This window comes from Scardinius erythrophthalmus (genome assembly GCF_964197995.2).
Source record: "Scardinius erythrophthalmus genome assembly, chromosome: 24".
NCBI classification, from domain to species: domain Eukaryota; kingdom Metazoa; phylum Chordata; class Actinopteri; order Cypriniformes; family Leuciscidae; genus Scardinius; species Scardinius erythrophthalmus.
Window position 1 is genome coordinate 13211221 of NC_138244.1, and position 16999 is coordinate 13228219.

At 39.0% G+C, this 16999-nt stretch overlaps 1 protein-coding gene across 2 annotated transcripts; it reads right to left on the reverse strand.

Annotated features, from left to right (window-relative positions):
• Nucleotides 1-1908: 1908 nt before the first annotated feature.
• Nucleotides 1909-15009, reverse strand: LOC308684353 (putative polypeptide N-acetylgalactosaminyltransferase 8; the record flags this gene model as incomplete). 2 transcript variants are annotated; one of them, XR_014029357.1, is made up of 13 exons in its annotated part: nucleotides 1909-1941; nucleotides 2050-2126; nucleotides 7177-7314; nucleotides 8423-8590; nucleotides 8663-8758; nucleotides 8886-9023; nucleotides 9164-9349; nucleotides 9461-9575; nucleotides 11339-11536; nucleotides 11624-11807; nucleotides 13001-13167; nucleotides 14535-14763; nucleotides 14841-15009. XR_014029357.1 is itself a non-coding variant. In XM_081355511.1 (11 exons), 11 exons carry the CDS (start codon nucleotides 15007-15009, stop codon nucleotides 7180-7182), a joined length of 1785 nt encoding a protein of 594 aa, XP_081211637.1. In that variant the 3' UTR covers nucleotides 6858-7179. The 2 variants fall into 2 exon arrangements, 1 of the variants encoding a protein (XP_081211637.1); XM_081355511.1 differs by lacking the exons at nucleotides 1909-1941; nucleotides 2050-2126 and having other exon boundaries at nucleotides 6858-7314.
• Between the last annotated feature and the right edge of the window lie 1990 nt (nucleotides 15010-16999).

Sequence of the window (16999 nt, forward strand, 5' to 3'; positions counted from 1 at the left end):
AACATGATAAAAGAAAAAAAAACTTTTACAGAAATTTCCTAAAAAAAATAATTGTTAATTACTGTAAATACATGAAGGGTATTGGAAAAAAAGTCATTATTAAGTCATTATAAAAGTCATATTAAGTCAGTCTACTATCAAATACAATCAAGCTTTGGATTTTGAATATGTCTGTTTTTGAATGTTAAAAGTAATTTTAATTAAAACAAATTATACGTTTTAACAACTTGGAGGAATTGGTAGACGTTCCCTCAGGGATAATGCGCTGTGGTAGCGCGTCAAAGCATTCTAGAGTATAAATATGCAGCTATAATGCACGTAGGTGATTTTGAATTAATAAATGTCGATAAACAATGGTTAGCTACATACTGTTAAAACTAATCGTGGTGTTGATATATTTTTATAGACTGCTGACTCTCTAATGAACAATGGCTTGGAAAACTAACTTTACTGGGCTCCGAGAGCCCTCTAGTGGTCGGGAGCATTTCCGTTGTGTTGTGTCTTATTTCCGTTGTGTTGTGGCTTTATTTCGTTGTGTTGTGGATTTTCCGTTGTGTTGTGGCTTGTTTCCGTTGTGTTGTGGCTTGTTTCCGTTGTGTTGTGGCTTTATTTCGTTGTGTTGTGAACTTATGTTTGCTTTTTACATTTCGTTGTGTTGTGCACTACTGGGCCACCGTACTAAAATGTGTCTCGAACGCAGAGTTTCCCTGGCTGGGATTGGGATAGGAACAGATAAAAGTGAGCTAGTTTTTGGGGTGGAGGAGGGATGCTGGAAAACTGTCGTGGGACAGACGTGAGTCAGTCGGCTAATGATGTTTTATTAACATGACATATGATGTTTTGCGATCAATGCTAATTTCTATTGAAGTAAATCACCTACAATAATTTAGACAAGATCACAAGTCATTTTGAAAACATTGAATATTTAGTATAAACAATTTTTTTTTATAATCACATCCCTCCTATCTGTAATGCGTTATACGTCAGGAAAATATACGTAAATGCATCTCACTCCCCTCAAGAAAAAAACATGAGCCAAAGCTATAGGTTGTATATCTTTATTTATGTACAGAAAAAAGTCAAACTAGACAAAGTGAGGACCAGCAGAGAGCTGACTGGACACAGGATCGACCACCGCGTGCTTAAAAGCTGACCGTTTTGGCGGGCTTGGTCTCTCCGAGCTCAGCATCCAGATAACGGTAACGGCGATGGCGACGCAAGGTTTCGATGGCCTTCTGCTCGATGGAGGAAGGTGTGATGCCCAAGTCTTCCAGTCCTGGGAGGTCGGAGCACTTCATGTCCGTTGTGTGGAAATACAAATGAGGGTTTAGATTACTTGGTAAGTTCTTTATAATAAAGTAAATATATTATGTTGTAATGCTCTGACACACATACCCGGTCGACTTTATCACGGGTTGTCCAGGGCTCAAAAGGGTTCATCTCAAAAAAGCTTGCGATGAGGCTTAAACCAGAGAACACAAAGTGAATATGATGCTGCAAAAGTAAACATCTGAAAGGTTAAAGGGATCACTCAAAAGCACACAAATATAGTCAACAGACACTGTTTATATGTGAATAAAAATCAATTGAATCTGTTCATCATATAAAACGATCGTGTCTCTTTAGAAGACTTGGATTAAACCACTTGATTTATTTGTATTTCTTTTACAATCTGTTTGAACATTTTAAAGCGTCAGAGTTTTGGGTGAATAAACTTTTAATGGAGAGACATTTGTGTTGTGAAGTCTTATGGGTTTGGAATGACATGAGGGTGAGTAATTGTTGCCATAATTTTAATTTTCGAGTGAACTATCCCTTTAAGAAGAGTAATATGTAGTGATTTTTTTAGGAGATGCTTACTGATAGAGAGGGCGAGGCATGGGGTAAGCCAAAAATGGTCTGTGTGCCAATGCACACACATACCAAGTCATGCAGTTTGGCCTGTGGAGCAAGAGATTCAAGTTCAGACACAATCATTTATAGAATGGAAATGCATAATTCTTCTGAAAAATTAGAAGGCAGTGAAGGAGAAATGGGGCTGTTTCTTACCCAACTAATGCATACGTTTTCCCATTAGCATCGAGGTCTTTCACTACATTGACAATGGCTTTGGCAACATCCACCACCTGTAAAAAGTAAACAAGGGTAACATATTTAATCTTTAATCTGAAATAACAAGAGAACATGATCATGTAAATTTAAAGTGAAACTATTATGCTACTTTACAGGTTCCTAATTTTGTTTTGAAGGTCAGGTTTACATGCACCCAAGTTGGATTTAATTTTTTTTTTTTTTAAATAAATCATTCAATTTTTTTTATCATAATATACATTGCAGCATCACCTCTTTTCTCACAGTGTCTAAAATATTTTGAAAAATAATTCAGTCTCTCTAAACTCCTCCTTTTTGAGAGCCTGCTCTGCTCTGATTGGTCAGATGGCCCAGTCTGTTTTGGGCAACCTCTCTATTGAAACTCAACGGCAATTCATCGACTGGCTGCTTGAGGCTGGATGCAGAAGTGAGTCAAATCTGTATCTCCCCATGTTAAAATACCCAACTTTACAGCAGAAAAAAACATGTTTACAGCCTGGTGCAAAAAGTGGCTTTGGTCTATATAGCTTATTTTTCCCTTCATGACAACTGTGAGGGGGGTGAATTTTTTTATAACTCATCCGTTTACATTATATTAAGCCTTAAAGTTCTGCAAAATTAAGGGTGTCCACGGGGAATTGAAGGGGATTATGTGAACAGAAAGGGGGTTCACAATGTAAATGTGCAGCTTAGTTACTATTGTGATTCTTAATATTCCAGATTAGTAATATTATATCAAATTTTAAAAAAGGCAGTTGACTAAAATCTTCCATATCACAAATGTGAAAGCAAAATGGCCAGGATCTGAGCATGACTTAAGAATTTTTAGCGATTCAAATTTATGCACATTATTTGAAAGTGGTAAGGAAAGTTCCACAATTAAATATCAAGCTCACTGTATTACATACACTTATGCTGATCCTAACAGAACTGCTTTTTTTCATAGGTGATTATGACATGTTCCTGCCTGCAGACAGGTGTTTTATGACCCTGGACATTGTCAGAGAACAAGAACCAGGAACAATGGCAACAAAGGAAACACTCAGAAATGCAGTGGAATAACATACAAGACTTCGCAGGGAATGATGAGGTGAACCAGGCTTATATGGGGTGAACTAAACAATATAATGAGACACAGTTGAATGTGATAATCGGGGATGTCAATTATGGGAAATGTAGTTGTAAGTGAATAATGATAGTCTGATGTAGAGTGCCCTCAAGTGGCTCTCAAGGGCACTCCAGCTGATGACCGTTACAACAGCACACACACATATGTACACACATGTACTTTTAAAAAATATTTTATTTAAATATATTTCTAAATATTATTTAAAATATACTGTCTTCAAGTTGCTTGTACATTCATTTGGGGTTTTAATGTGTTACAAAACTGTTATGTTTGGTGCGAGAAACCTGTTCAACAAATTAGTTTTATTCAATTCACAGCCATAATGTAGTTTCAGAAAGAATCAAGCCAAACTGAACTGTCACTGAAAATTGTTAGGGCTCAGATATAAGGAGCTGCCATTCAGCAAGTAAACGTGCCTTCTTGTTGTAGCTGTTGTTTGGCTCGCTCCAGTTCTTCTTGCTGTTGAAGGGTCCATGCTCTGAGCTGCTCCTGCTGCTTCTTCAGCCTGTTCTTCTGGCTCAGATCTTCTCCAGTCAGACCTGGGAGAAACCGCACACCTTCCTGCTTCTTCAGCAGCTCTGGATTGTTCAGATCAAACTCACGTCTGCTGGTTGTTTGTTGGAATTGTTCCCTAAATTGCACGATGGCTTCATTCAGCAGGCGCTCATCTTTCTTCTGCCGCTGCTCCAGAACACAGGCTACACGATCACTGCACAGCAGGTCATCAGCTGAAAACACACAGGAGAAGAAGCTTCTGAGTCAGCCTCAATGTAATAGTGAGTTATGTTATTCAAGTTATCCAAAACCTTTTTTGTGGAAAAAACCTCTTTCCACACACATACACACACACTTATGTTGTATGAGGACTTGCCATAGACAAAATTATTTTTATACTGTACAAACTGTGTATTCTATCCCCTTACACGGACCATAACCCTAAACCTAAGTTAACCATCACACAGACAGCCCCCAATAACGTTATTCCCCAAAATGTCAGCATTTTAAGTAGACTTTTTTTCCCCTCTGTTTTTCTTTTCCAGACAGTTATTCCACCTTGATTTAAAAAAAATTATTATTAAAACAGATACTGAAAATTTTAATTGCAATATGGGTGTTACTCACCATAGACTTCCAGTTTGTTTGCTTCGCATTGGTTTTCTCTCTTCGTTCTTTAACTTGATGGTCGAGATTCTCCTCCCCAGGCATGGCGCTCAGGCCATCTTCAAATCAGGGTGGACCACAGCAGCACCAGAGCCCTGGTCCCTTGGATAAACCCAGCCTCTTTGCCTCCGAAGACAACTCTCACTGCCCAATATTTTTCTCGAAGGACAGGGATGCGCTGGCCCACGAATGGCCCAGCCTTCCCCTGTATGCTTTCCTCCGATCACACTCCTCCCTCAGGTCATAAAAAGGATCAGGGAGGGCAGACACACAGTCCTATTGGTGGCCCCTCTCTGGCGGAACCAACCTTGGTTCCCAGAGCTGCTCACAGCAGCCCCGTGGCCAGTACCCCTGAGGGAAGACCTTCTTTCCCAGGCGAACAGGACAATTTGGCACCCCCGTCCCAAACTATGGGCCCTCCATGTGTGGCCTCTCGATGGGAGCTTGAGGACCTACCAGCGAGAGTCCTGAACACAATCAGCGAGGCTAGAGCTCCGTCTACGAGACGCCTCTATGCTGTTAAGTGGTCTGTGTTCTCCGGCTGGTGCTCAACCAGGAACCAGAACCCTGCCTTATGTGAAGTATCTCTGATACTTTCATTTCTCCAAGAGCTGCTGGATGCGGGCCGTACCCCATCCATGCTCAAAGTCCATGTGGCAGCCATCGCAGCTTTTTATGCCCGGTGGCCGGGCCAGTCAATGGGGAAAAGCGACATGATTGTCCGCTTCCTAAGGGGAGCAAGGAGGCTTAACTCCCCACGCCCCGCTACAGTGCCCTCCTGGGACCTATCAACAGTCCTCAGAGCCCTCAAGCAACAATTACACCTACTCTGCCCAGTTCAGGCTCTGAGAACTTATACGGAACGCTCCAAAAGAGCTTCCGGTCACGAAGCAAAGATTATCTGGTGGACGCTATCGCTCTAGCATACGCTTATGGGCCAGGAATGTCCCTTAGGCGTCAGCTCACTCCACTAGAGGCATGGCCTCCTCATGGGCATGGTCTAGTGGAGTATCCATTGGCGATATTTGCATGGCGGCCGGCTGGTCCGGCTGGTACTCACCGTCTACCTTCGCCAGATTCTATAACATTGAAGTCCCTGCACTGCAGGCGTACATCCTTTCCGTATGATTGAGCCGGCCTCTACACAAGCAAGGCCATCATCATTAGGGTCTTGCCCTATCAAGGTGTCATGTCAGACTTAGGCCCTTGCTTTGGACCCTTGTTCAAGCGTCCAACTTGGGTCATGGAACATGTCATTACGCTTAACATAGCACGGCATGATTTGATTGGTTCCCCATAGCGTATAGCTACGCAATACGACTGACCGTCTCACACCGATTGATTCGCGCAGTTACGCCGCTCTGCCATAGGTTTGAGCAGTTACAACTGACCAGCCAATAGCGTGCGAATAGTCTCTGCACTGTTGTGGCTGTGCAGTAGCACTGCGTTATTATACAAAAGGCTACAGTATTCGGAGAAAAAGGAGTTTTCCCCATAGCGTATAGCTACACAATACCTGTTCCCTTATCTCAGGGAACGTCATTGTTAGGGCTTTAACTAAGTTGTTATATGTGCGACTGTAGGGGGCTACATAGGTACTTTTTAACAATAGCAAGCGTGTGTGGCTGCATTGTTGAACTGCTTTAGCCATAACCTCTGGTTATCGATCAGACTGGCGAGTCTGTGACTGTGAGATCCGTGTAAACGGCCGGCGCGAGAATCTCTGAGCGACATAGATTCCTAATGAACGAGTAAAATATAAGTAAAGAGTGAAATAGAACAACCAAATGTATTGCTAAACTATTATATAAATGGCCATAACCAATTGGCATTCTAACCTAAATTCGAGGTCGTGATAAAATGGAGTCAGATAAAAGCTTAATTAGAATCAAATGACTTTGCCACGCAGATAAGACAGTAATGTGCAGAGACCTTCACCCGTTCTATTGGATACCGCCATTGGGCAGATTGAGATGGGCATACACTGTTAAAAAACACAGACCTCACAGTAACAGTATAACATTCGGCATTAGGTTTTAATGTTTCAAAGTAATAAACAACCTGTCACAGGTTAAACTGGCAGTTAATTTAAACTTGTTATAGGGTGTGACACACACACACACACACACACACACACACACACACACACACACACACACACACACACACACACACACACACACACACACAGACAGGTTAAACTGGCAGTTAATTTAAACTTGTTATAGGGTGTTAAATACACACACACACACACACACACACACACACACAGACAGGTTAAACTGGCAGTTAATTTAAACTTGCTACAGGATGTTAAACACACACACACACACACACACACACACACACACACACACACACACACACACACACACACACACATACATACACAAGATTGCAAAATCAAACGTATCCATGTACATTCACATATTGTTTTGGTATCCATCCATCCATTCTTTAAACAGTTTTTATCCTCTATAGGGCCGTGGGTACACACACACACACACACACACGTTTCATGTTTTATGGAGACCTTTCATAGACAATGATTTTTATACTGCAAAAAACTGTATATTCTCTCCCCTAAACCCACTCATCACAGAAAACTTTCTGCAATTTTACATAAAAAACTCATTCTGTATGATTTAAAAACTTGTTTCCTCATGGGGGACATCAATTTAGGTCCCAACGGTGACACAAGTCCCCATGAGTCAGTGTGCATTCAGGTTTAAGTCCCCACCGGGATAGAAAAACATGTACACGCATACACACATTTATTCCCTTTATAATGTTACCTTTTAAAAGTCTTTGATGACATGTTGTATTGTCCATTTTTGTCCTGTGCATGTCTGCAAAATGAGATGATAGTAGGAATCCTGTCCTTGGCCGATTTCGAGACAACGGCTTGTGTTTCGATTTCTTACTGCATTTCCCTAAATGTAAAACAAAAACATGAAATTAAGTTTGACTTATTATATCAAATCTTCAATTATATAAAGAACACGAATAACCACACACTTAAAAATGTTAGTTTTTTTTTTACAATTGCTAGGACATATTTCTCAATACTTAGGTCACATTTTCACAGCTCTTCACAGTGATCACAACAGCAGTCTATGTGGGCTAAACTGTGGATCATTTATCATTACTTTCGCACAAAATGCATCCTACAACGATATCTTTCAATTTACATGAATCTTTTTCTCAGATAGACACAACTTAAGTAAACTTTAAGTTTAACAAACAAAACCTAGAACACAAAAATGAATAAGACATAAATCTGCACCATTTCTACAGTAATACGATATTGAAATATATTCTGAATCTAAAAAAAAATCAAATACAATCAAAGCAATTAGATGGAACTGAACACCTGCACAAGTGTTAGTCTTTTAATTTCTTTAGCATCCACTCAAAAGGGAAAACTTAGGAAAAATGTTTATACTGGGTTACACTTTATTTTAAGGTGTCATTGTTACAGTGTAATTATACATTTAAGTACGGAGTAATATTAATTAACTACATGTACTTACTTTAGGGCTAGGGTAGGATTAGGATTTGGTTGAGGGTTAGTTGCATGTAATTATGCATAATTTTCTGTTATTACAATGGTAACATGTAACATATGTATTAAGGACACTGTAAAATAAAGTATTACCTTATACGGTAATGCAAACATTGACCATGTAACATGCTGCAGTGAATTATAAGCAGTAGAGAGAGTCATTCTTGTTTTGTAAAGAAATTTTACAAAAGTAAACATTGTATAATACTACCTGGATGCTAGAGTTTTATGATTGACAAAGTGTGTTTGTTGGCTGAAAACCTCTGCAAGTGCTTTGGAAGAATGAGTTGATTTGAAACATGTATGAAGTGTTTTGGTAGTCAAAAAAAAGAGACCTAAGTATTGAGAAATGTGTCCTAGCGATTGTATTAAAAATATATATACAGTATATATATATTTTTTAAAGAGGTAAGCAATGTGGTGTGAAATATTCCATAAAAATAAATAAACTAATAAAATGCAGAGCAGGACCATACCTGAGTGAAGTCCCAGTATATACTCAGTCCTTTCTCCTTGGCTTGTTTACAGTCATGTAACCCTGGTGTGCTTCCACTACCGGGATCCGTTAGACAACGGTTGGAGTTATATGTGTGAGATTTGATTCCTCCAATGTAGATCTCCCCATTACGGTTGTAGTGACAATGCTGTAAGAGATGTTGAAATGAAGAGTGCATTTTGGACGTAGCTATTCACAGTAAAGGTTTACACTTACACACCTGAGGGTTATAATTATGACACTGGTACAGAATAGGTACACTTCCAGGAACAGGTCCTTGATCAACGCAGTGGTCTTCTTTAAGATCATTCTTCAACTGTCATGAAAATAAACAGCAGCAGTTTTGGAATAACTGGGTTAGATGGACCAACTATAAACTTAATTTATTTATATCTCTTCTTGGGAGGGAAATGGAGTATATTAGAAGACTTTGAGTAACTTACCACGCCATAACCCATTATGTCTTTCCATCTGTCTAGCAGAGGATATACATTTTCCAGATACCATTTGAAGGGCTTACATTTGAGTTTCTCTCGTAACTGTTTTCTTTCAGTCACATCACCAATATCAATCCCATGATCCTAGAGGAAAAAACGGTACTATTATTAACCAGGTCCAGTGTGATGATATGAAGATCAATGAAATGAATAGTTCTAAACAAGACTGTTAATATTCAACTTATCCTGAGCTAACCTTGAAACATGTTTACTATTACTGTTACCTTTAGAGGGAGATTCCAGGCAATATTCACATTTGATTTATATTCATCCATCCAGATTTCAGCCACTCTCAGAGCATTTCGAATCATGGGTTTGCTGAGATCCAGTGAATAAGGCTTATGTGCTCTTTCAATGTGTGCAATCTTTGAACATGGCACCACTTCAATACTCCCGCCACAGAGCCAGACCTGATTTATTAATTAAATATCAGATATTGATATCTGTTGATATCAAATTCAAGCACTTTTTACAAATATTATATGCATTTTTTGGTGCCACAATGTGCAGTAATAACTTACACGTATTGCTAGTTCAACATTTTCACCCCCATAAATTGTCATTCCTTCATCCAAAACTCCAATTTCTCCCAGGAATTGACGATCAGCGACCAGGATACCCATGATTGAGGGACTCCTAACAGTGCAGAAAAAGTAACTGACTATTTGTTCTACTTCAATCAAATGATAAACTGCAAACTGTAGCCTATTTATTGAAGCCGGCATGAAATGGAAGTTGTGATAGTCTTTTTCCTATTGTGATGTATATAGGAGTGAAACGGCTTCTCAAACAGGAAAAAAATTTAGGGTGGGACTTGATTTTGCCCTTTGGGAATTGATTGGATAGTTGTAATTTGCTATTGCTGTGATGTCATGTGAGTGACAGGTTGTCGCGCCAATAAACACATCATCAGAGAAGGAAGAGATGTCGCAGACTCGCTGCAAGAGGGAGGGAAAGTTATTTTGATGAAAGATTATGAGGTTACATTAATTAAATAAATTTGAATTAATTAATATTTTTTTAAATAAATAGCTACTGGAATAAAAAAAATAAAAAAAAAGAATTGTCCACTTAGATTTCATGGTGACTAAGTATGTTGACATGTCCTGGGATTATTATATGGGATTAAAAACTGCATTTTTTTTCTTTTAAAAATGTATCTGTCACATTGCAGGGAGTTTTTGAAAAAAGTTGTCAGCCACCGCTAGCATTTTTGATTATTTTCACAAAAGTTTTGCTGTATCTGAACACACAATATATCAAAGAAAGAACAGACCATCTGCTTTTAAACAAAAGCTGAGAAAATCGTGTTTTTTTTGTTTTCAAAGACTACGTCTGGATAAGAAAGAATTCAGAATGATGATCAAAACACAGATGGGGTCCCAGACAGCAACGTAGTGACGGCACAGAACCAGGCCACGTCCATTACATGTGGATTCCACACGTACCAGATGTGGGCCGGATCTGGGCCGACACTATGTTGCTGTCTGGGGTAGATCGAGTCCATCAACACCCCAAAGCTTCACAGTCCTGTACCTTGTCCTTGGTCGACATTTCATTCAGTAAATTTTTTATATTTTTTTATATGCTGCTTAATGTTGATGATTACGTTATTTTATTTATGATATCGCTTGTTTCTGCTTCTTCACATGTGTTTTGATCTGAAGATTCAGTACTCTTTCAGAAGATGTGTAATAGTGCCCCTACCGTATAACAGGGAAAACATGGAAAGGCATAGATTTCCGTCAATGATCAAAGAGTTAAAAAAAAAAGAAGAGGAAATTAATACGGTGCGTCCCAATTCGCATACTTCTGCACTATTCCATGCAGTTTTGTAGTATAGAGCGAGTAGCACACGTACATCACAGAGACGTCTATTTGATGTGCATGTTTTTATCTGGAAGACTTTTTTTTTTAGTGTTTGCTCATCTGAAATGCATCTGAGCAGTTTCCTGTCAGATGTTAAATATACATTTAGAAAATGTTAAGAGGTTTATGATTTAGAATGTATGTAAAAATTACTTTTAAAAGATGTTTATCAGATGTTTGTACACAACACAACAGATGCCTTCCAGATGAAGAGCTCTTGAGAAGACATCTTAGACCTAGGCCTACATGTGCTCCGGGGTCACACTGAAAATTCCAAAATGAAAAAGTGCACTTCAAATACCCGGATGATACACTCAATTAACAGAATTTTTTTGGAATATTGGACACTTCTTGCAGTTAACTGTCGCCGATTTCCATGCATAGTGGAGGGGGAGAGTCTGTCAGACTCCGATGTTAAATGACAAAATAACCTTATTAAGATTCATACACTACACATTTGAGTGCATAGTAATGTATAGTGCATCATGAATCTAAACTTTTTAAAATGGTGAAAAATGTACACCACTTACTTCCCTGGTTCTGACGGGTCGTTCATTTTGTACCATTCTGGCCGGAAAGACTCGTACATACACCAAAGGTTCCAGTCAAACGCATGAGCAGAGGGGTAATATTTAATAATCTCCAGGGTGTCAAAACACACTTTGTCAAACACTGGCGAAAGCACAATTGTCCTGTCTGCTTTGATTCTTGCAAGCAATGGCTCTGCCCTAGAACAATAAGGCAGTCAAATGTTTATTTACCAAAGACAGTTTAAGATCCTCATGTTATCATACTCAGACTGTGGTAGTATTTACCATCCCTTGTGAACCTCAATATGGGCATCCAGAATGGCCACCACCTGGCCTTTGGCCGCTTCCCAGCCTGTGATTCTTGCCTTGGCAAGACCCATCTGCTTTTTGTGTCTCACTTTCTTGATTAAGCCAGGTTTGTCTTTATTAATGAGACCAATGTACCCATCTATAGGCAATTGCAGATCCTCTGTTAAGAAATGTAAAATATTTAATAGCATTAAATTGTTATATTTAATTATTTATATTATCATATAATATATTAGAATATTTAATAGAATAATCTATAAATTAACTAATGTACACTGTGCATTTATACTTTTCTTTATAACCTCAGATTCATGCTTAAAGCAACAACATGGAACTTTTCCTCTGCGGTCGCCCTACAGGTTGGAAGCGGAATTGTCGATTACCGCTGTCGTAAAATGATTTACGGTTACTGTATATGAAGCATGCAGGTTTTTTTCATATGGGCAATGATAATATTATTAATCTTCCCCCTTTCATAATTTATACATGTTTAGTAGACTAAACATTTTAACTCAAACATTTGCGATTTGCATGTCGATTGCAATGCTCAAATCTGAACGAGGATGATAGCGATAGCATCCTAACCATCTAAAACTACCATGTTAGTGTTTACTAGCTACCAGATTGATAATTCGCTCATCTTCTAGCTGATTCATGAAGATAAATGGAGGACCAGATAGTTTCCGTAACGTAGCCAGGCAGACAACAGATTAGAAAAACTAAAGATAGTATGCAAGCAATTTACAGTTACTTACTAGTTCAACAGCATGACGGCCAAGTCAGCATCGGTCTGGTAACACTCCTCCTCCATTAGCTCACGCCAGCGAGCAAACGCTCGACCAATATTGATCCTCGTCCTGTCTTTCAGTTTATCACTCTCCCTTTTCCTCTTCCGACTCTACTCCGACAATACCTTGGACTACTTACATTTCGCTGCTGCTTCAGCCATGACGAAAACAGACGTACGAAAACAAACGCGCTGGTTGGCCACATTTGAGGAAGTGGTGGGCAAAGTGTCGACTGCCGTAAAGCAGTCGAATTTTGTAGTTCTTTTTGAGCGCTGGTTACTACCCGCACCCCGAAGTTACATAGTGCCAGTAAAAGCGATACAGACCCCGTCAGGCTCCGGCAGACGTCTCATTCAACCTACTGTAAGTCGATGTACTATCACAAGGGTCTTGGAAATATATTATGAAGGTTGAAAAGTTACATGTTGTTACTTTAACAGAAAAAAAACTGTATATAAAAAATAAAAATACAGTTAAAAATATATTATCTGAACATTTAATATTTTAAATATTTTTTTACTTCTCCAATAAATAAAATGTAACAAATACTTAGGGCAAAACTAACCATTCAAGCTGTAGTCGTCCACCAGGATGATTTCTGTTAGTAGATGAGCAGGTGTTTTGTCAATGATGCTGCGGACTGCCCTTTTAATGATTGAGAGAGCCTCATTTAAATAAATCAGAACCACACTAATAGATGGCAGGTCCATTGGGTAGATCTTCAGAGTGCATCTGTGCACACACAAACACACATTTGTTTCACTATTAGTGAGGACAGTGCATAGACTTCCATCAGGTTAATGATATTTTCTATCACCTATAACCCAATGCCTTACCCTAAACATATACCCATCACAGAAATATGTAAAAAACACTAGATTTAAACAAAAACCTGTTTTGGCCCATTTATAAGCCTTTTTACTATTGAGGACCAATAAAATGTCCTTGATAGTTGTTTATCATAATACTTCACTATATAAGTGAGGACATTTGGCACACACACGCACACGCACACACACACACACACACACACACACACACACACACACACACACACACACACACACACACACACACACACACACACACACACACACACAGTTGTGTTTTCATTTTCCATAATGATTTTTATACTGTACAAACTGTATATTTTATCCCCTAAACCTGAAAACTAAATCACTGAAAACTTTTAGCATTTTTACATTTTCAAAAAACATCATTCTAAGCTATACATATATAGGCTATGTATACCGTAGCCTATTTTCCGGACTATAAGTCGCACTTTTTTCATAGTTTGGTTGGTCCTGCGACTTATATATCAAAATTAATTCAGACTGAGATGAACCAAGAGAAAACCTTACCGTCTACTGCCGCGAGAGGGCGCTCTAGTTGGCGGAGTTGTTCAGAAGCGACACAGTGATGTGGAATGAGATCGCGGGAGCTTGGTGAACTTTTTTTTTTTTCAAAAACAAAATAATCTTACCGACCCCAAACTTCTGAAAGGTAGTATAGTTTAATAATGGAACTGTAGGAACTTACCTACTGGTAACTTGCTTGTTGGACTCGCTAGTTTATGTTAATTTAGCCTATTCAGCCTCCCAGGTATATGTTCTTTATGTTACTGTGTAGCTGACAGTTAATGTGTTGCGTTAACATACCGGATACCTACTCAGCCTGTTGTTCTGTGTGCTACTGTGTAGTTGAATAATTTGCCTTTCCAGATTAAATGTCTGTTCTTGGTCTTGGATTTTGTGAAATAAATTTCTAAATAAATGCGACTTATAGTCCAGTGCAACTTATATATGTTTTTTTCCTCTTCATGACGCATTTTTTGACTGATGCGACTGATACTCCGGAGCGACTTATAGTCCCGAAAATACAATTATAGATGAGATAAATGCTAATAAAAATACATTTTAAATAAAAAAAGCTTTCTTTTATTCAAAGAATCCCAAACTGTTTCGTGAGCAGCAAATCAGCGTATTCGAATGATTTCTGAAGGATCCTGTGACACTGAAGACTGAAAAATTCAGCTTTGCCATTACATGAATAAATTACATTTTCCATACTAAACTAGAAAACTGTTATAAAGCTTTTACCTGTGGTCTCGAGTATCAGGGATTGTTCTGTTCTCTGGTAATCTGTCACTGAGGAACACATTGTATCCGTACTCCTGAAACTGCCTCTCTGCTTCCATCTGTTCCTCTTCTGTGAGTTCAGCTCCCCATGAACTGAATAGACGCGATTGAGGATACAACTTCTTAACCTCAATTTTCTGCTCCACAACAGCCTCTTTGACTTTTTGATCTTTGACATCTATGAATTTAGCTGAAAAAAGAATGCTTATTAGAACAGAATAATACTAACACTGATCTTAAAATGTATAAATGAGAACTATAACTCACCTATTTTATGAACTTGATCTTCTATTCTCTTCAGTCTTCCAAGAACCTCCAGATCTTCTGGCCTTTGTAACCTGTTGGCATTATACGTCTCTTGTCTAAGTGACATGTACACAAGACTGTAAACTATGACAACTATAACTAACACACCAACTCTTGCAGAAATCCTCATTTTCAAAATTTCATTGCAGCCATGAAAAATGCTTAGAGAGTTTACGAATGCCTGTTTATAAAGTTGCCTGTGAACAAATGTATGCAATACTCCTCTGGTATGAGAAATGGGAGTGGTTAAAGTAACTGTTGATCTTATCAGAACCATAAAATCAAAGTTCCATTATTAAAGTTTGGGGTCGGTATTATTTTGTTTTTGAAAAAAAAAAAAAAAGTCTCCTATGCTCGCCACATCTGCATTTATTTGATCGATACAGTAAAAAGCATTATTAATATTGTGAAAAATTATTATAAATTAAAATAACTTTTCTATTTGAATATATTTTAAAATGTAATTTATTCCGTAAGGGGCCTTTGCAAAGTGGATCGGGCGGCAGTCGAAGGCGGGGCCTCGACAACCCGATCCCTGGACACGGAAACTAGCTCTAGGGACGTGGAACGTCACCTCGCTGGCGGGAATGGAGCCTGAGATTGTGCGTGAGGTTGAGATGTACCAACTAAAGATAGTTGGGATCACCTCCACGCACGGCTTGGGCTCTGGAACCACACTCCTTGAGAGAAGATGGACTCTTTACCACTTGGAGTTGCCCATGGTGAGAGGTGGCGGGCTGAACTGAACAGAAGAAGCACCAACATGAACTTGTGAATCTGAAGGATCTGGAGAGATTCTGTGTGGAGGAATGGTCTCTGATCTTTTGTCGTGTTCTCCAAACTCATCAGGCATTATAGAAGAAAACTCAGAGCTGTTATCTTGGCAAAAGGAGGTTGCAAAAAGTATTTTATAACAGGGTGCCAATAATTATGGCCAGCGTGTTTTGGAGAAAAACATTTATTTTATAATGTAATTTACCCCCCACTTTCAATTCTTTTACTTCAGTGAAAGGTTTGATGTTTGCGAATTTTTTGAATGAATGATCAAAAGGATAAACAATGCAGATTTATTTTTTACAGCCATTTTATATCATATTTACCAGGGGGGCCATTAATTGTGACCACCACTGTAGTTTTGGTGGGGATAATATTTTATCTTAATAATCTATTCTATTTGTTCTAGAGCAATTTGTTTTGGCGGAGGACAGTGTTAAAAAAAAAAAAAAAAAAAAAAACCTGCTGCTGAAGCCCTCAAGGGCCTGCAACTGGGCGTCTTTAGCTGAGCACCTGACGTCTTTCAGTGTCTGAAAAACACTTTGGTGAACACACGGCTTAAAACGTCAAAACAAGTCAATTTAGCGTGTTTATACAAAGAAAAACGATGGAATGGATAACATGTTCTGTGTGAAAGGCCTTTGATCGTTACAGTTTGCTAGCCTGGAAATCCAGACCTAAATCTGAAAGATTAATGGTCTGGCATGGACTAATGAAAATCGGCCAGCTCGAGGGGCGGCACCAAGCATGCATTTGAAAATCTCACTGCACGTAATTGGATAACACTACGACCAATCACAACAAGCCCCATAAGCTGTAGCTACCAGCAGAGCTAACTGGTAGATTAGACTCTTGCCGTATCCGGTCGGCAAAACAGCAAACACACCCTTCTTGCAAAGGAACGATTCGAGCGGCGTCTTTTGTTCCTCTTTTAGATAAAAAGCCAAGTCTAACTTGTTCATTGTAGCGGCTAAAGCCATTTCAAACAACTGGTGTTCATCCATAGCCATCTTGCAATGTTTACTAATGACTTCGACGTCATGGCCAGAGCAGAGGCGAGCTAAACAGATGACGACCATCTGTTTAGCTCGCCTCTGGCCCGCCTATATCAGATAACGCGATGTGATTGGTGCAGCTCAGATACAAGGGCATATTTAATGAGCATCATTACTGGACACCAGAGTAACTCGCTGAGCAAATTCAACTTGTGCTCTCGCGAGAACTCTGGATTTCCAGGGTAACAGTTTGCATGTTACCGAAAAAATAAAACTTCAGTTGCAATTATGAGTTTAAAGCAATGAGGAAGAGATGGTGCTTCCTCGTACTTTGTCAGTCAACGACTGTGT